At 41.0% G+C, this 20527-nt stretch overlaps 1 protein-coding gene across 2 annotated transcripts; it reads left to right on the forward strand.

Moving 5' to 3' along the window:
- Positions 1–11707: 11707 nt before the first annotated feature.
- Positions 11708–18837, forward strand: Nudt11 (nudix hydrolase 11). 2 transcript variants are annotated; one of them, XM_078034811.1, is made up of 2 exons: positions 11708–12628; positions 17400–18837. In XM_078034811.1, coding segments are annotated over exons 1-2 (495 nt in total). In that variant the 5' UTR covers positions 11708–12134; the 3' UTR covers positions 17401–18837. The 2 variants fall into 2 exon arrangements, with proteins under 2 accessions (XP_077890937.1, XP_077890938.1); XM_078034812.1 differs by lacking the exon at positions 17400–18837 and having other exon boundaries at positions 11708–12629.
- The last annotated feature ends 1690 nt before the right edge of the window (positions 18838–20527 follow it).

A 20527-nucleotide genomic window follows, 5' to 3' on the forward strand; every position in this document is an offset into this window, starting at 1 on the left:
AAAATTGGCCATAATTGAAAAAGGTCCATAAGTGAGATAGACAATACTATTTTATCACTGTGACTGTATGGGTTTTGATAATTGTTGGGGGCCACAATCAAGTCAAGATGGTGCCTCGCAGTTTGCCAGGAGAAGTGGTTTGTGAAGCAACACCATCGAGCCATTAAGATGGTGGGGATTCCTTATTGGCTGATTGCTGTATCTAGATGATGCTAATTGAGTCAAGCTGTGTGTAATCAGTTAGGTATATATACCTCTGTTGTTTCGTAATAAAGCAGTTCCCGCTTCAACCTTCAAGTTGCTTGTCACCTCCCGGTGACAAGCAGACTGCGGCAGATAATCATACTGTATGTGTATGAGAACATCCTTGTTCTTAGGAAGATGATTTTGAACTTACAAAAATGTAGCAAGAATAGTACAAAGAATTCCTGTTCATGCTGTATTTCCCCCCTAATATGTCAATTATTAACATTTTCTGTATTTGTTTACTTGCTCACCTTCAGTAACTCTGTCTCTGTCTGAAGTATTTAAGATGAAAAGATATGTCTGAAGCTTGTTCTCAAGCAGTTTAGAAAATATATACATATGTATATGAGTGTGCATTTATGCATCTCCATGTATTTGGAGAGACAAAAAAGACAAATATATATGTATATATACACATATATACATATATATGGAGAGAGAAAGAGGGAGAGAGAGAGAGAGAGAGAGAGAGAGAGAGAGAGAGAGAGAGAGAGAGAGAGAGAGAAAACAGCAATTGAGGCATTAGGTTGTCGTATAATGTAAGTGGGAGTTTCTTGTACTATTCTTGCAAATTTTTTGTAAGTTTGAAATTTTCTAAAAAAATTCTGCCCTTCAAAGGAAAGGGAGCTTCAGATAAGTATAGGGCTAATTTATTTGGTACTTAATTTATTAACCTGTAGCCTACCAAAAAAGTTAATTTCTGAATTCAAGGTTTTTGTCCTGGGGTCATGGTAAGGATTAAATGCAATGATTTATATAATAGATTTTGAGGAAAATTTTGGATAGAGGGCATACTCAAAACAAGTTAACTTTCATTACTGTCTTTTATTATTTTTGTTTTAAAAATACATACTTAATTTATATATTTCTGGTTTGAAGGACTCAGATGTAACCATGTTCCTCAGGTGCCTACCAGGAGTCAGACTTTATGTGTTTTGTGGGGTAAAAAATTGCACAACAAGAGGCAAATTTTCATCGTGATTAAAATTTATTTCTGCCCATAAGATTTAATCTTCTACCACTCCAATTAGCTATCAGAGTACATTTATATACACTTTCACAAAATTATCTAGTATGCACTGAGGCTTCTAGTCTTGTATATATGTTGTCTATGTTATATAGACAGATTTTAATTATTTTTGACCCTTCCTTTTGACTTTCTCAATGTATCACGGTGCTAATAGCACCTGCAACTTGTTGAGAGCATACGGTGGTCCATGTGTACAACACTGGTGAGTAAATTTTAAATCTATATCTGTTTCAAAGGTGAATGCACAGGCTCAAAGTAGTAGAAAGACTTGCCAGTCAAAAGTCAGTAAGAGGTGGTATGTGGAATCTCTAATGCAATACTCATGATCTTGCTGCTACCCTAACTATATTTGGTTTTAGAAATAGTACACTAACATTATGCACCATATTCACAAATACAGTCTCAATAAATGTAGTGAATACAGTTTAGCTCTCATTATATACCTTGGAACTTAGTTCACTAAGAAGCACACAGTAGGGGGCTTCTTTAAACTGGAAAGAGTGTTTGCTTTTAAACATTTCTATGATTATCTAGAAACAAATTAAATATGGTTATTCTCTAAGTATGCAACAAAAACTCAGAGCTATGTTTCCACAAAGTAAAAACAAAACAAAACAAAAAACCCAAATTGAACCTAACAAAATTGATTACAGTTCTTTTCCTATGTGGCAAAGCTGTAATGAGCGAAAGGAAGAGACTGTAAGCAATGATGAAGATGGTAGATACCTCTCTGGAGGAGATACACAGTTATGGTCAGGGAGGGAAACATCATAGGCACTAGGGTTTTAATAATATTTAATTTCATTGTTTTTGGTTGAGGATGCATATGTTTTCACTTTACAATTATTCATATTTATCTTTCTATACATGTTTTATGCACTTATTTATTTGAATTGAAATTAGGAAAAACAAAACAGGATTAGTCCCAGATCAGAAAAACATCAACATTTGAATAGAGAAATTAATATAGCTACACAAAGAAATAACTGAATTCAGTTCCCGAACGGGTTTGGAAGTATATTATTTGGCAGAACCTCCAGATATTATCTTAACCCAGCTGGCAACTTGGTTTTAAATTTATAAGACCCTCAGCAAAGGATTAAGTTGACCCTGACAGATATCTGAGCTACGGAAATTGGAAAAATAAATGTGTGCTGTTTGTGGTGACTTTTTTATGCAGCAGTAGAAAACTAAGACACAGGCATTGAAATTATTATTGTATTAAATCTGTTGTGGTTAAAGCAATTTTCTGTGTTATCCAACCTACTGGAGAGGATGAGAAATAATTTCTGGCTCAGCCATAACCGCACGCAGCTCTAAGGTGTAAATTAAAATAAGCAGAGCCAAAGGCATAGTGCAGAGAACTCTAAATGTTGTGTATTGAAGATTAATTAGAATATAGAGGCAAGAACAGAGCTTGAAGTGTGTTAGCAACAACAAAGGACACTGCCAGGTAAGATGGGGCCATGCTGCCTGGGAAGGGCTCCCATGCTGGAACTGCCCTTTCAGTTGCTGCCTTTTAAAAGCGATGCAAGTTTCAGTTCCAGGATTCTCCTGTGGGTCATGACCCAGAAGCAAAGCCAGAGGAATGTCAGGTAGTGACTCTGAATTAAATTGAAATAACTTAATATGAAAAAGGGTCTGTTGTCAATAGGCATTGCTTGAGGCTATAGAGTCAGACAGATGGGCTCCAACACCATCCACCTCTGTGCTCCAATCAGAGTTCCAAGATTCTACATCATAAATCCCATATGTGAATCCACATGTGTGTTAATCATATTAAAAAACGTTTTAACAAGCTTTTACAAACCACTGAAGTTAAGATCTGCCTGCATGATTTTCTACACTAAGACAGCTGCGTAACACCTCAATGACGGCTCTAATCCTAATACCTATCACAGTGCACGGAACATGGGGAATTGCTGACTTTTATCCCAACTCCCATTTTTCCATAGCTTCTAGTACAAGTGCATTTCCAACTTCCCAGAATAATAATTGATGTTGGCTTTTCTGATAATCTCCTGTTTTCTCAGATGTTCTCACATGGGATTACTTTTGAATTTCACCTAGGCTTTGCAAATAAAAAGTGATTGATGCACAAAAAATGATAAAATTTTAACTGGATAAATTAATGAATGAGTATATGAATGTTTATTTTATTATTAAAATGTTTGGATAGAAAGTATAAATATCTAGAAATATGAAATAAAGTCTGTGAATCCCAAAGCAATGGAAATTTCAGGCACAGACATGGAAGTTCATGGTTATAAGGATTAAGTTCTTTTGATTTCATTCCTGCTCCTATTTCACTTTTTCCCCTCAGTTTATTTCTCTGCATCTTCTTCTTTCATCATCTTGGCAATGGCAAATGTACCTTGACTATTTTTATAATTCAGAATTTGCAGTTCTTTTCTGATTTCCAATGAGACAGTTATAGACTTGGGCCATATTTCATTTGGTTTTTGCACATTCCATATCACCTAGCATTCTGGAGACATGGTAAACATTGCAGAAGTTTTGCTGAATTAATATATTTCATGCTGAAAAATGGATAGCAAAAACTACTGGAAGCCAGCCAAAGTGGGATCTCCATGGGCTGCAGGCTTCCAGAAGGTATCACCACCAAGAGCCCTGAATTTCTCACCACATTTCCAAATTGGAGGCAGGACAGAAGATACCTCCTATACAGCCAAACATTGGTATGCCTTTTGGGTAACAGATGCCATGAAAACTTTTTTAGAAGCTAGTATGTGTTGGAGGACTAGAAGTCTGATGCATTTATCCTTGTGCTTATACAAAATACATAGTATGCTTTCATGATTCACGCTTCTAAGATGCAGGCTGCAAGTAAAAGCTATTTGACTGAAGTAAAGCTAAGTTAAGAAACTAGGAGTTTGATTGCTATCCTCTCCTACCAACATTGTATTTTGGGAAAACTGCAAACACAAGTAGAGATTTTCAAGCTTGCCTAGAAATGAAATGGAAGATGGAAAGGAGAATAGGAAAAGCCATTTTCCTTCCAGTCTCTATATTACTAGAGAATGATGGCAGCTTGAAGCCCATGGTCACACCTATGCTGCCATGATGCCAATGGAGCAGCTCTCCAAAACCGACCATTTTCTTGGTGGCACTTAGTTGTTATCTGTGGAATCATTTTCACAACCAGAATTTAGATACCAATGCATTACTTGTATGCGCCTTGACTTCATTGAATAAACCTTGAGAAGACATTTGACAAGTCATTGGTGAACCTGAGGAGTGCATTCTGATCTGAGGGAATGGCCTCATGATACATGAGCCAGTGGGTATACACTAGTGCCATGGACAGGACACCTGTTTTCCTTCCTGGACTAGACTGGTCTTTCTGGAAGGGAAGGCGCCCTGCCAAGTATGGTTTTCTCCCATACAAAAACCATCTCTGCAACCAAGGACCCGCATCAGGATCCACCCTTATCAAAAACACTAAGGAGTTATCAGTAACATGTAATCTGTCTCTTTCCAGGACCCAAAACAGTCACCTCCCCGATCACAGCAGGAACCAGTGTGGAATTTACCAAGATTTGGCCAAAGAAGCTGGAGGGAGCATTCCAGAATGAGGAGCTTCTGAAAGTGTATGTGGAGAGAGATGGAAGTGCTGCAGAGCCAGCAGTGAGAGGAGGGGAGGGCATGGGAGAGAGAGGCAGGGGCCAGCCTAGGTGGGATCTCCAGTGCTGCAGGTTTCTGAGGGTGTTAACTCCAAGAGCCCTGAATTTCCCACCTAATCTGACTACTTAGAGTTCTTAGATATTGGGAAAGTTATATAATGCCTCAGATCTCAACATTTCCAACATAAAATAGGAATGATAATATATCCTCTGAAGAGTTTTCCTCAGGATTAAAGAAAAAAAAGATAAATGAGGTGCCAAGCATAGCATACAACATGTGTCTTGTCATTAAATATCAGTCTCAATGTTATGTTCAACTATCTTATAACATTGCATTGCTTCCACCATGCTCAATCATACAATGATGTGTTATTCTACAAGATATAATATTAATTAAGTAAAATATAATAGGTAAATTATAGTAGTGCTCTGCACAGATAAAGGAAAATCCATCGCGTACAGTGGGGTATATGGTAAGAACTGCTGGCTCTGCCTACCAAGGTGCCACAGAAAATGAGGCCAACCTCCAGCTCTCAGATCTTCATGGCTGACTACAGTTTGTGGAGCAACTGGTTGCTATCTGGTGCTGATGTGGATGGCAGCTGATAGGATGACTACAGATTGGAAAGAGAATGTTTTCCCAATGAGTGTCACTCTACAAGATTAATTAAATAAGCAAATCATCAGTGTTATCATTTTGATCTTCTCAGAGGCTGTCCTGAATGGTAGGCTTACAAAGACCATTGAAATGTGGACCAGTCACTCAAGACCAATCTAGTAGGGGAGGCAAAAATATTCAATATATATCTGAAGGAATTTCCTTTCATTTTGGTGGGGAGAGGTACTGGGGATGGGAAGTAGGGGTACTCTAGCACTGAGCTACATCCCCTTCACTTTTTATCTTTTTCTTTATGGTACTTGGGATAATGCATATCGCATATGCAAGGCAAGCAATCCGCCACTGAGACACATCCCTCCACATCCCTCCCACATGTAGTTTCTGGATGACTAAATCACATGTGCTCCAGCAAATTCTGGGTACTTGAAATACAGCAGTAGGCAAGAGACAGAAATCCTACCTCAAGAGCTTGTACTCTAGCAGGGTCCATGGTGAAGTAAAGGGAAAACAACAAACAAAATAAGTAGGTAAATTCAGTCTATTAGGTGATAGTGCTGTGATCAAAAGAAAATTTGGGCCATCATAAAGGGATCAGGATCACCAGTGAAAGGGTTTCACAGACAGGTGCTGTATACAATATGCAAAATGGTGGTCTGGGGAGTTGAGAACTTCAAGGCCTAGACAGAAGCAAGTTATAGCTTGGTGGACAAGAGAGAGGAGCCTTCCAGGCAGAAGGAATGGCCAGAAGAGAGGCACTGAGGTGGGCACCAGCTGGACAAAACACAGAGTATGCATAAGGATGCACAGCTATAGAGAGGGGTAGATTTAAATTCTGCAAAGTCCAGGCCAGCCTGAGGTAAGTGAGCAAAGGGGAGACACTCCTGGCAAAATCAAAGAGGAAATGTGCCAGCTCTTTAAAGAGCCTTGTAGGCTTCTGTAAGGATTTAGCATGTCCCTCGGAGGAAAGAAGATGGGCAATTACAAGGGTTAGGTGCTGGCACAACAGTCAGCACACCCTGGAGCACCCATGAAAGCAGGAACATGGCAATGGGGGGTGGGGAAGAAGTGGTGAGCAAAGACAGAGAGTTCTAGGAATGAGAGTGGAAGAGCTCATGTGGACAATTCCACTGAACACCCTGGCGACCACTTGGACCTGTGTACATCTCTGCCATGACTGCACAAATGCAATCCTGTCTGCACCCGTGATTCAACTACGAAATGAACAAACAAAACATGGGGGAATTTGGATGACAGTCATTTTGTATTTGAAAATTTTTAGTGAATAATGAAGGCTCTTTTGTGTTCAAGGTAAAAAGGGTGTCCACTGTATATACAGAAACCAAGAACTGGAGACTTGCAGAGGTTGATAGGAAGGACACAGCATGCATCACTTCCCATGATGAAAAGGCATATAGGGAATTGCCCTAAGGTAACAAATATTTTATTTCCAATCACTAATAGGGAAAGAACAGGAACAAGAATGAATATAATTTGTGGTCCTTTGTATCTTCTGTCACAATGTTTCTTTCCATCCACATTTCTGAGCCTCAGCAGGACATCAGGTCCCAGGCACTGTGCTGACTCAGATGGAAACAGGTACATTTCATACTGCCTCCCAATCCTCCCTTCTCACCAGAATGCCAATGGAATGTTTCAGAACTCTTGATTAGAGATATGGTAAAATTGAAGGTGAAGGATGCCTGAAAAACCAGATGTGAGTGGTTTAAACCCAGTGAAAGGGTGACTGAGCACATGGTCAGAAAAGCCCCATTTGGAGAGATGAGGGTCATGAGGTAGGTGCTCCTGACTTCCTGAGTACCTTCCACATTTTACACATGAGAAAAACCAAGGCAACAAAACATTAACTTGCATAAGGATGCACAGCTACAGGGAGGGGTAGATTTACATTCTAGGTCACTTGCAGTGCTGTGTGCCATGATTTTCCTCATTGATCAGTACTCCATCACTTCCATTGTCTTTGTTTCCCTTTTGAATATCCAGAAAGTCTGTCAGGTATGTCCTGGTGATCCCTCTCCTGACAGCTGGGCACAGCTAGGGGTACTGTCCAGTGCAGGGGCCGTCACTCCCATTGTCTATACCAGGGAACAGTTGTTTCCACAGGGCTCCCCTCTCTCAGGGCTGTACTCCTGAAAAGCAGCCACAGAAGAGGCGCCTCCAGCTTCTTTGGCTTTCTCACTGGGTAAAGCCCCCAAATTCCCATGAGCATGCTTCTACTGCTGCTGTCAGTTGCCCATCTGCTCCTCCCTCCTAAGCCAAATGCAGAATATGAGGCCCAGGCTTGTTGGTTTCAGAGCACATCCTCTCAGCTTGGGTCCTGGCTGTCCTAGAATTTACAGGGATGCGACATTCCCTTGGGAGCTTGGATTTTCCATGTGGAAACAAAATGTTGAGAGGAGGAGGACTTAACCAAAGGGAGTGCCAGGCCACTGTGTATCTCAGCAAGTCTTACCAGGAGGGACATTTGCATAGTGAATGCCAGAGGGTTACCTTGGTATCCAGAGAGTCCCTATGTCTGAATCCTAACTCCAAAACTTACTGGCTTATTGCTTTCACCTTTATCAGCCCATTTCTGAATCTGTGGGTGGGGGTTGATACTAAATGTTCAGACTTATTGGCAAATGAAGATTAGGGACATAAAATACAGCTGACCATCCATAATTAAACACTGGCCTAGAGTGACGACAAAATAGTGTCTTCTTTTCTGTATCACTGCATTGCATAGTACCTTACAGGGGAAACTGAAGCTTCAAAGGTATTCATTGCTGGAAATGGAAGGATACTTTTCACTTATTGTACACAAGAACACCATGAAGGACATTTTATTTCACCAAACTCAGTGATCCTGAGCAAACACCTTACCTAAGGGGCAACACTGAACATCATCAAAGAAGGCCACAGCAAACCACAGCTCTGACAGAATAATCCATTTGATAAGACATGGTAATATTGTGACAGTGCAGTCTATGGAAACATGATACCTTGCTTTAACATGCAAGCTCCACTCCAAGCCTCAGTGTTCCCTTTTATAAAATGGACATAGTAACTGCCTCCCTCCCTAAGAGTTAATGGGATGACAGTTAAATAACATCACTGGCTTACCAGGGAGCTTGCCACACAGATGCAATCAGCAAAGATTAAATGGCTTAACCTCATTCCTTTCCTTCTGACTCCAGCTAGGTTAAATGACATCCTTTGTAAGCAGAGGTTAGATTTCTAAGAAAATTAATTTCTCTGCTTTTGGTTGAACTTTCATCTAATTTAATGGTTAATATTGGTATCAGCTAATTTTAATGCATGACAAAGCACCCCAAAATATAGTAATTTAAAACAACAATTGCCAAGGATTCTACAGATTGACAATTTCAGCTGGGCTCATGTGAGTGATTCTTTTGCTTTCTCAATAAAGCTTACACATGCATCTGGGACCTGTCAGCTAAGGGGCTCTGCTGGGGCTGAATGGCCCAGGATGGTCTCAGACATATGTTGGGCAATTGGTTCATGTGTCACCTGGGGCAAATGGGATGAATGAGCCATAGGGCTGTCATCATGCAGCTACCCTAGGTTGCTGTCATGAGGTTTCAAGAGCCAAAAGAGAGAGAAACCCTAGCGTACAAGCACTTTTCAACTCTCTGTTTACTTCACATTTGTTGTTATGCTGGTGGACAAAGACAGTTCCAAGGTCAAGCCCACCAACAAGAAGAGAGGAGACATTGCCCAGCATGAATGCACTGCACTCATTGCCCTAAATGTCTAGTGCCACAGTGATGCAGAATTACACCGTTTAGAAAAACAATTAAATATGAATAAACCAGACTCTGCAATGCTGAACTTGTAAAAATGATTTTTACTCTTATTTAGTTTTTAAAATCATGGTCATTCTCACCACATTCCTCTCAGGTGAATGACAAAATTATTTTGTGAAATTCTGAAAAAAAAAAAACTAACCTGGAAATTTCCTTGTTGTTGTATCAAACGAGTAAGTTGTGGAACTCCCTATCCAGAAACATGCTATGACTTTGCCACCAGGAGTCCAGCCTGCATCTCTTTCCACATTCAAATGTTCCTGTTCCTCTCACGTGCCATGGATTTGTCCCCAGCAGAGGCATGTTGCATAAGCAGAGTCTTCTGTGGAAGGGATGGAACAAACTAGAAAATGGCACCTCTGGTGAGAAAGGGAGATGGGACCTGCAATGTGAAGCAAGACTTGGGACATGGCTGGGGCCTGGGTGGACCACACCTGCTCAGAAACCAGCCCAATCTGCCAGCTTTGCTGAAGAGCCAGTTGCTTTTCTCAAATCATCTTTCAGAGCCCTGAGCAGAAGTGCTATCATGCACTAGGAACTCCTCACCATACTTTTTAGGATCTCTTGGGATTTTACACATTTTGTGGTGGTTGACACTGCCAGTTTGATAGTCATCATTTTTCCTGATGGCATGCATGAAAGCTTCACATCTTCAAAAGATCAGTGTTTCATTCTTCTATTAAACAATTTCTTTGTAATTTTTTCCCCTGAGGTGTGTTCTAAGAAAATATTCTTTTTGTCAAGAAATCATGATAACATTGATTTCACCAGTATGGGCTTTATTGTATATAATCTCATCATACCAGAAAGAACTTACAAAAACATTTAGTAATGTGGACAATAATAGGCATATTTATGATTGTAATGGAATTTTTCTAGGTGTTTAACATCATGTGTGTAGTTGTGAGTTAGGGTAGCACGGAGGGGTTTTATTTTCCAGCTTGTTTTCAATGATCAGGTTTGGTTTCCCCGAAAAACTTTTGGATCATCCATCCATCTTGAACAATCATCAGTAGAAACAGTATTTTTACTGAAGTCACTGTTTTCATTTGATCAGGTTCTTCATGTATGACCCAGTCCTTTTTGTCACTTCATGCCCTAGATAGTTTAGGCTTTTGTGGTCCTTGGGAAAAGACCATCATCTTCATTAGCAATTCTGGGTACACAGGGAATCAAGCAGATGCCTGGAAACTAAATGTTTCATGACTGGTTTCCATTTACTTTTCAGTGTCCATCTTCCCGGAGAGGGAAGGGACGATTTCAACAAAAAGGTCGGTTTCTATGACCTCCCCGGGACACTTGGCTGATGTCAGCAGCCTGTAAGAGAGAGACAAAGGTCCTTAGTATGCAATACGACAAAGTTAGGGACATCAGACTGCTTCTCTATGAGGCTGCTACTCGAAGGAGGGACCAGAGAAACACTGAGAAGAAATAAATGGAGAGGGAAGGCTGAAGGCTGCTAACTGTGGCACCTCTGGTGAGGTGCCATTTCTCTTCCAAGTGGACAGGATGAGCAAACAGAGGCGAGAGAGCGCCCAGTGGCTTTGTTGGAGTCACATACCAGACTTTTTCAAGTCAAATTGTAAAACCTGAAGACTGCCATGGAGCGCCACGCACAAGTTTTCCCCAAAGGCTGGCAATGCTTATGAATAAGAAAGACAGAGAAGGGTGGTGGGGGTGTGGATTCTTGGGATTTGATACAAGACCACCGGGGGTGGTTCCCTAGTAGTGAGGTGTCTATGACTGAAAGTTGAAAGGTTTGGAAGCAGGAGGCGAGAAATGGCCTCGGGAGGAAACTGAGGATCAGAGAGGTTAGAGACGACTTACATAGGGGTTTAAGAAACGCGTTAAGGGAAGGCTTGTGCCAAGCAAGACGCCTGGCAAGGTGGAGAACCTGTTGAAGAAAGAAAACCGCATGATGTGACTCAGCAAGATGATCTTGCCAAGAATCCCGCTGGTCATCTTGCGGACAGGGGGCTCTTCCCATCAACAGCCAGTGCCTTTCATCTCGGGAGATGAGGCTGAGGACCGAGCGGCCCCGGGGTGTGTAAAGACCCGCGTGAGCTTGGCGCAACGTGGGGGCGGGTGGGTGAGGAGCACCGTCCGGCGGCACCACAGCCACAGCCACGCTGGGCCGAAAGACACACGTGGAACGGTCTCCCGGGCAGGTGCCAATGCGGCGAATCTCGCTGTGTGGGCAGGAGGTTCCCGGCCCCAGAGGTGCGGGGCGCCTGCGCAGTGGGCCTTCGGCGTCGCGCGCTGCGGGAGCCGGGAGACCCCCGCCCCCGCCCCTCGCCCTCCGCCGTGGACGCGCACGCGGACCGGCCCGCGAGCGCGCACGTGAATGCGCCTCACCTCGCTCAACCCCTGCCGGGCGGCTGAGCGACCGAGGGCGGGAGCGGCGCACTGGCGGTGGCGACGCGGTGGGCTGCGTGCGGAGTCGTGGGCTGCCGGGTCCGGGGAGGCGGCGGAAGCGGCGCCTCCAATCAGGCGGCGGGTGGGGACCCTCCGCGCGCCCGGCCGGCGGCTGCCCGCCCCGCGGACTGACTGACGCGCCGGCTCGCCCCCGCCCCCGCGCCCGCCCCCGCGCCCGCCTAGTCTTCCCTCGGCCGCACTCGCTGCTCCCGCGACTCTCTCTGGAGCCCGAGCCCGAGCCCGAGCCCGATCCCTGTCGCTAGCTCTCGCTCTCGCCCTCGCCCGGCCCTTTCTCTGCAGACCGGCTGCTCTGCTGCTCGGCGGCGGCTCTGGCCACTCTGGCGGCGGCCTCCAGGATGAAGTGCAAGCCGAACCAGACGCGGACCTACGACCCGGAGGGCTTCAAGAAGCGGGCTGCATGCCTGTGCTTCCGCAGCGAGCGCGAGGACGAGGTGCTGCTGGTGAGCAGCAGCCGGTACCCGGACCGCTGGATCGTGCCCGGCGGGGGCATGGAGCCCGAGGAGGAGCCCGGCGGCGCGGCGGTGCGAGAGGTGTACGAAGAGGCGGGAGTCAAGGGGAAGTTGGGCCGGCTCCTGGGCGTTTTCGAACAGAACCAAGATCGCAAGCACAGGACCTACGTGTATGTACTGACTGTCACCGAGCTGCTGGAAGATTGGGAAGATTCCATTAGCATCGGGCGCAAGCGAGAGTGGTTCAAGATCGAAGATGCCATCAAGGTCCTGCAGTGCCACAAGCCCGTGCACGCCGAGTACCTGGAGAAACTGAAGCTGGGCGGCTCCCCGACCAATGGAAACTCCGTGGCCGCGTCCGCGTCGCAGAGCGATCCCTAGTATGTACCGCTCGCGCCCGGACTTCGGTGGTCGCCTGGCTTCAGAAAAGCCCTGCTGGAGGGAGCACCTCTCCTGCCATGTGCGGTCGCACGGGTAGGAGAGAGGCTTCTTTTGTTTCCCTGGCAGACCTCTGAATCACGCTTGCAAATTGTCTCAGTCGCCAGGCACTGTTTTCAGACAATTTGCACGTTTTTCAGACGCTTTCAAAATCGCTTCTTGGCGACACTGTAAAATGTTTCGGTAAGCCAAAGCTGCAAGGGGTTTCCTTTAAAGGTGCCTTAAGTGCTGGCCCTGCTCTGCTCTTGGGGGTGGGTGTGTGCGCGCGCCTTGTGATGTTTTGGTTTGGGCTTTTTTTTTTTTTTTTTTTTTTGTACTTCACATGTTCGTGCGTGAGTGTGCGTGCGCATTTTGGATAGCAGGCGTGTGGTTTGTTTCGGAGTGGAGGCCTTTAAGTGCGCCCTGCTTGATCGTGTGGGCATCTTCTGTTATTTTCCCCCCGAAGTTTCCCTTTCCTTCACAGCCTTCCTTCATCCTTGCCAGCAAGCTCTTCTGTGGTGGGAGTTGGTTGGGATCGTTTTAAATTAGAAAAATGGGAAAATTTAAAGCTTGTGCTCTTCATGCAGTCAGACAGAAAATTTCGGCTTCAAAAATGGAATCTGATGTGCCTCTTTCAGAAATGCCTGTGTCTATTCATACGTAGATCGTTTGATTTTTTTTAAATTCCCACCTTAGGTGGTTTTTCACTGCTGACTAGAAATTTCATTTCCCATTGAGTTTATGAGGTATTGCCCTATAGAGTAGATATTTCTGGGGAATTGCTAGCAAAACGCATGTGATGTCCACCTCTTATAATGAAAACTATATTCATAGAGTATGATTTAGGCTGCTGGACTTCCAATGCCCAGTGCCTATTTCTGGACACTCTGGAAGAACCGTGATTCTCTCAGTATGCATTCGTTTTTGAAAGTAAGTCATGGCCCATGTTTGAATTTAGTGATAACCTGGTTAAACTTGCAGACAGGCAGTAACCACAGGAATGGAATATTTTGTGGTGATTGCATCCCAAGTGAGTGAGTTAAGTCTATTTGCTATTCACTGTTACAGATTTTGCAACCTGTTAGGACACCTGAACATTTTCTCTTCTTGGCAGAGGATAAGTGTTTTGTTTAACAGGCAAACTTTTTGGGGTGCTGAACCAGAAGCTATTAGTTTTTTTTCCTTGGTACTTGCTTGAAATCAGGAATCCCATCTATAATACATTAGTCTCTCTTCTGGAACTTCCTGTGTTTCCCTAGCCTTGTCTGAAATTAGGTAGAAGGAAAGCCTACTTTGTGAAGAGAGTATTGAGTGTGAAAAGAACATTCCATATCTAACACTTAAGAAATTTAACAACATTCTATGAGTGAATGATGACTACAAATGGAAAGTAATGATTATGTAAAACAATTTGGTACAGCTCAAAATAACTTTTTTTTTTTTTTTTTTTTTTTTGCTGCGATGCTGGGGATTGACCCCAGAGCCTCAGAAATGCTAGGCAAGCACTCTTCCACTGAACCTCATCCTGCCTGAAGTAACCTTTTTTTTTAACATAATTACTGCTAAAAATTTAATAGAAGTACCCTTATAAAATTATCGAATTTTTTGATGTACATCATACATAAGAACAATTCACAAGTCTTAACTATACAGCTTAATGAATTGTTACTTAGTGAACACATGCAGAAACTAGCATCCAGATCAAGAAATTAACATTGCTCATGACCCAAAGACTATTGCATTTCTCCTAATCATTACTCTGCTCTCCCATCTTAATATCAAAGAATAGATCAGGTTTTGAACCATAGGTGTACTCCTTTCTGCTGCCCTCTTGTGTACTTTCTGCATTTTACCCTTCCAAGCATTCAATATTTTTCTCCATTTGGTTTGCATTGTAATTTTACAAATTAATATTGTTATATGTTGATAGAAAGTGGGTGTCATTGCATTTATAAAGCAATGTGTTTCCCCTTTTTCTAAAAATTTTATTTCACATTTAAATAGAGATAAAGTACATTATTCAGTCCAGAAAACATTTTCTGCAGTAATGCTACCAAAGGAAAGGGTAACTTAAAAAATGGCGACTTTTAAAAACCAACAGTTTTATTAACTGAATTATATAGTCCAATAAAATATCAATATTTTCTGCTTTTCTCTAACAAAGTGATACATATTGAATATATATTTGAATCATATTTTTTTAGAAGTCATAGGAAAAAAAGACAAACCTATGGACACTGCAGATTATTGGTTGTCTGGGACTGAAGATAGGAGCTGAGTGCAGAGAATAAAGGGAGTAATTCCAAACAAATTGACTTTTATTATTCAAACAATCTCAAGACAGATCCTGTGCACCCCCTCCCCATGACCTAGTTACTCAAGATTAAGTTCTATATTACCATCCACAGTATACTTACTAGATTCTACTTATAGATTTTTGGGTAAATAGAACCCCTTCCACCTGTAACACTGACACAGGAACTTGGAGGTTTAACATATACTTGCTATTATTAGAGGAAAACAATGCATCATATTATATAGTTTCTTCTTTACAGGTCTGATAAAGGCAAGAATGTACAGCATTGATAACCTGCTCTTAAGAATTGTTAGCCTATAAATATGTTGTGCCCCTCCTTTCTTCCTTCCTTCCTTTGTATGTACTTACTTTATTTAACCAGAAATGTCTAGAATAATATTTTTAAGGATTGATTGTCAGGATCACTTAAGTGTTTTTAAATAAGATATTCTGTGGAACATGGTCTTGTCTGAATAATTAAAAGCTCAAATAAGTGGCATTTTTTAAAAGACTTAAATCAGTAGATTTAGGCTACAACAGGTGACCAGAGTTAATACATAGACATTTCTACCAATTCAGTGCTCCAAAAGATGATGTACTGTTGGAATTTTTTTTTCCTTCAGAGTGTTACAAGTCACTTAAATATTATTTTTATGATTTCACTAAACATAGGCAGCTAGATTTTTATAGCCTTCCCCCTTCCCCCATTAAGAAAGAAAAAGAGTAGTCTCTGCAGATAATTGCAGATTGCAGCTATAGATCAGAAACTTATTTTCTACATGGTTAATAAATAGCTTACATTATCCATTTTCAGCTAGTCAACACCCTCCAACTGAGGTGCAAGGGATTGAACTCAGGGCCTCATGCATGCTAAACATGCACTGTATCATTAAGCTACATTCCCAGCACCCTAGTCAAGTGCTTTTATTTTTATAAATGTATAAAGAGAAAACTGTAATATAGATATGTAGATTTCCTAGAAACATAATACTGTATAAATTTTTTTTCAAGAAATTTTGTGGGCTATGGTTGTAGCTCAGTAGTAGAGTGCTTACTTAGCATGTGTTAGTCACTGGGTTCAAACCTCAGCACTACATAAAAATAAATTTTAAAAAAGATTTAAAAAACTAAAAAAAATCTGTTGACCACACTTTTAAGAAGCAAACTAAAGGGAGAAAATTGTTATGAAACAATTCAGTTGCTCTTTTACTTTGCATAGATTCAAGATAATGGATACAAAGATTTTAATTAATTTGCATGATTTTCATTGAAAAGATTCATATACAAATGCCAATTTGTTCATAAAATATAATAAATAGCTACATATTTTTGTTAACCTGACCAGAGATTTTGCCTCTAGGTTTCCCTTATTGTGGGGGAGCTGCCAGGTACTACCAAAAAAAATTTCATCAATATTTTCCTGGTAGTTGTCTCATAACAAACAGCTATACTGCATTTAGAAGATTTTACATGTTTTTGGTTCAAAACCACTATGAGAAACTGAAGACACTATGTTGACTGTACTTAAATGTGATTTTTTTTATGATAGAGAGCTTGATGTGATAGAAACTACATCAGGACTTGGAAGTCAGACAGACATAGTACCAGTTCTTAGTCACTCTAACTTCAGCCAAGTTATCTAATTATCTGATGCTCAAGTTGTTTTTGAAATCTGTCAGTAGCATAAAAAGAGGTACTTCATGTATATCTCCAGTGAGAATTCTTTTCTGACCATGTGAAAAAAGCCTCTCCTGTGTAATGGTTCTCATAGTTTATTAGGCTTAATCTATTTGCAAAGCTAGGCATCCACAGGTCCACAAATCCTTTGGTGGTTGGGAATAGTCTGACTTGTTTCCATAAACCTAGAATCCAGAACATGGAACTTAGGATTTGTCTGTGCTTGTGGTACTGGGGAATGAACTCAGTGCCTCACACATTCTAGGTTAGTAGTCTACCTCTGAGCTATATCCAAAGCCTGAATTTAGGATTTGTGGGTTTTTTTCTTTTCTTTTATTTGTATTGGGGATTGAACTCCTGGGTGTTCTACCAGTAAGCTACATCCACATCCCTTTTTAAGACAAGATCTCTTTTAAGTCACCCAACCTAGTCTCAAACTCATGATCTTCCTGCCTCAGTCTCCCAAGTTGCTGGGACTATAGGTGTGTGCCACTGTACCTGGCTTTTTAAAAATATCTTACATACTCATTCCCCTTTTGCAAAATTTCTGGTATCAGGTTTCCTGAATTTTTTTTGTGTCATATTGGCCTGTGAATTCCTCAGCTGTTTATCCAGACTCACATTGCATCTGCATTAGATAATTCTGTGAAAGCTTTCCAAATGCCAAGTGATTGACACACATAATATGCCCTCACTAAATTTGTCAGTTGGGAGAATTGTTAATATAAGCTTGCTAATTGTATGTTGGTTTCTTTTTCCAGATGAACAGTAAAGATGTTCAGGATTGCTCTGAAAGAATCATTGATGTGATCCTAGTGCTCAGTGAAATTGTCAAGTGCAGGTGAGCACTTGAAATGTTCCCAAGGAGACAGCTCATCTGGTTTTTCTCCTGCATCTCGGGACAGACACTCCTTCTGTCTATTCTGCTGACTCTTCTTGCTCTGGTTGTTGTACTATTGTACGTGAAGAGACTCTTAATTCAGCACCTATAGCCTTTTGTTGTGCTTTTTTGATGTGTCTGCCTTCTTCATTAGACTATATCTTTGAGAGCGAAGACTATTTTTCCTTACTCTTTTGCATATCCTGCATCTGAGACACTACTTGAAATATGGTTGGCTTCACTGAAGGTCTTTGATTCAATTAATATTTTGTAATCCCTGTGTGGCAAAACATTCCCCTTCCAATCTGGTGCTAGTAGAGTACATGCGTTCTAGGCACCATGGTGTAGCTTTTGTGTATCAGGTGTTTCAGAAACATTTCCAGGCAGTTGTGAGATGTTCAAGGCCATATTTCTATATCATACCACACAGTGGCTGGCACAGTTTTACAATTATGCCATCGCATAGAGAAACATTTTGTAGAATCAGTCCTTCATGTAACAACTTCAGTGTTTTTGTACTGTTATTAATTTGCTTAACATTTTATTCAGAAAATCACTTGCTATAAAGGTAATTGTAAAAATAAATACAATGCACACAAGATAATATTGTGAGTTTTATAAAAATAGATCTTAAAATGATATACAGAAAATACATTTAATTTTTTGCAATGCCCTAACCACTTCTTACATGTCATCTTAATATCTCTTTGAGGAAAAGCTTTTTTTTTCATCTTACAGATTCAATATACTCTATTATTTGATGCTAGAGCCAAGAAAGACCACAGCATAGCCAGTTTCCAAAGTTAATTATGCCATGAAGTTTGCCTACATTTCTTTTGCCTCTCACTGTTTCAGTTGGTCATAGTTTTCATTCCTTTTCCAGTACACTCAGCTAACTCCTCATCCCACCTAGTTTCTACATATGCAGTGTTGAAAGACCACACTGTTGTCACTTAGAAAAGGCGTTTGGGAAAGAGACATCTGTAATAAGGGAACACAGTATGAAGGATTTTAAAGGGAAGACTTGGGTCAGCCACTTCCAGAACAACATTAGGACAGAGACAGTTTAAAGGAGAAATATCATTGTGTTTTGCTATGGAGTGTGTGACATCAGCACTCTTCCCCAGCTCCTTACAAGAGTCCCAATATGGCTGTAATGTGATGGTTTGCTTTATTATTCTTTTGCATTATAAAACAATTACATTGGGAAAAGCTTGGACTCTGTAATAGTGTTAACATCTTTCCTCATGGTACCAGTGAAATGTGTTGATTGTGTCCCCAGATTTTACAGAATTTGAAATAAAAACACATATTTCTGATATATTGGTTATTTTAGCTGTGATATGGTACTGTGATTATTTTTTTTAAATGCTTATCTTTTAGAGAAATGTACTAAAATTTCTAGATGATATGCTACTGGTATTTGCTTCAATATAATTCGAGGGTGGGGTAGGCAAGTGCATAGATGAAACAAGATTGGCTCTGACTTGATAATCGTTAAAGCTGTATGATGGATGCTTGAGAATTCGCTATCGTATTCTCTATACTTTTGTATATGTTTGAAATTTTCCATAATAAAAATTGAAGAAAAAAAAACATTCCTCAGAGTTTCACTTTCTAGAATTTAAGTATGGAAGGCTGGTGAGGAAACCAAACCCACAGCCCAAGAAAACTCATTTCTCTTCTCCACAAACCTACCTTTTGTTCGTGAGCCAAACCTGTTGGCAGAGTGCTCTTCCCTTAGTGTGAATTTTTCTTTGGAGGTGCCCTCCCTGCATCCCACCTCCAGTGACAAATGCAAAATATTTTAGCACCACCACTGTTCCATACATGACCAGCAATCTTTCAACTCTAGTAGTGGACATAAGTTGAGGTTTACCAATGGAACAACACTCCTTATCCTACAATTTATTATTTTTTTTAATATTTATTTTTTTACTTGTAGTTGATTGGACACAATACCTTTATTTTATTTATTTTTATGTGGTACTGAGGATCGACCCCAAGGCCTCGCATGTGCTAAGCGAGTGCTCTACCACTGAGCCACAACCCCATCCCCCTACAATTTATTTTTAAAAAGACACTGAATGCTGGGGCTGGGGCTGGGGCTGGGGTTGTGCCTCAGAGGTAGAGTGCTTGCCTAGCATTCACGAGGCACTGGGTTCGATCCCAGCACCACATAAAAATAAAATAAATATATTGTGTCTACCTATAACTAAAAATAAATCTATTTTTTAAAAGACACTGAATGTTTTTCTCTGATTACAAAATTAATTCATCTCCAGAAAATTTGTGCAATACAAAAACTAAATAAATTTTCACATACATATGATGTGTATACACATATCTTTTAGTCTGTTTGATTTGCAAACATAAAAAATATGTAACTTAAACAAGAATTTTTCAAAAAGTCTATGATTTTTTTTTATTGTTAAACACTCACCACACAGGCACCTTTGCTATTCCTTATCATTTTTAGGCTAACACTCAGGCTCATTGTGGAATTTGTGCTATTTCTGCCTTGTCTGTACAAATGCAGAAAGCATAACAGAAAACTTGGTTCTGAAATATAGACCTTGTTCTATTCACCAAGTCCTCATGCAAGGTGAAAGAAACATGTTTTCTTTTGCTTTTGTTTCCTAATCCCCACACATACTTTCTACTCATTAAGCAGTAGGCTGGGGTAGGGCATCAGTTCAGACTCTTTGCAAGTAACACAGTTTAAACATAATTGGCTAAAAGTAGACCTGCTATTACCTATTTACAGAATGTTCCATTTTGACTAGATCCTCAGTAAGCTACCATATCCCTGCCCTGCTGTGGCCTCTGACCCCTCTGAGCAGTGTTTTCCAATGAGTAAACAAGGACACTACCATTCTACATTCAGGGAAAGGAATCCTGCTCTCCCCTTATACCCCTTTTTTTCTTAATGCAATGCTAAGGTTCAAACCTAGGACCTCATGAATTCCTACTACATTTTTAAATAATGATATAAGATTTTAATAAGGG

The sequence above is a fragment of the Ictidomys tridecemlineatus genome, chromosome X (assembly GCF_052094955.1).
Source record: "Ictidomys tridecemlineatus isolate mIctTri1 chromosome X, mIctTri1.hap1, whole genome shotgun sequence".
NCBI lineage: Eukaryota > Metazoa > Chordata > Mammalia > Rodentia > Sciuridae > Ictidomys > Ictidomys tridecemlineatus.

Coding starts and splice junctions, on each gene's coding strand:
- Nudt11 (XM_078034811.1), top strand. CDS start 12,135: ATGAAGTGCAAGCCGAACCAGACGCGGACCTACGACCCGGAGGGCTTC.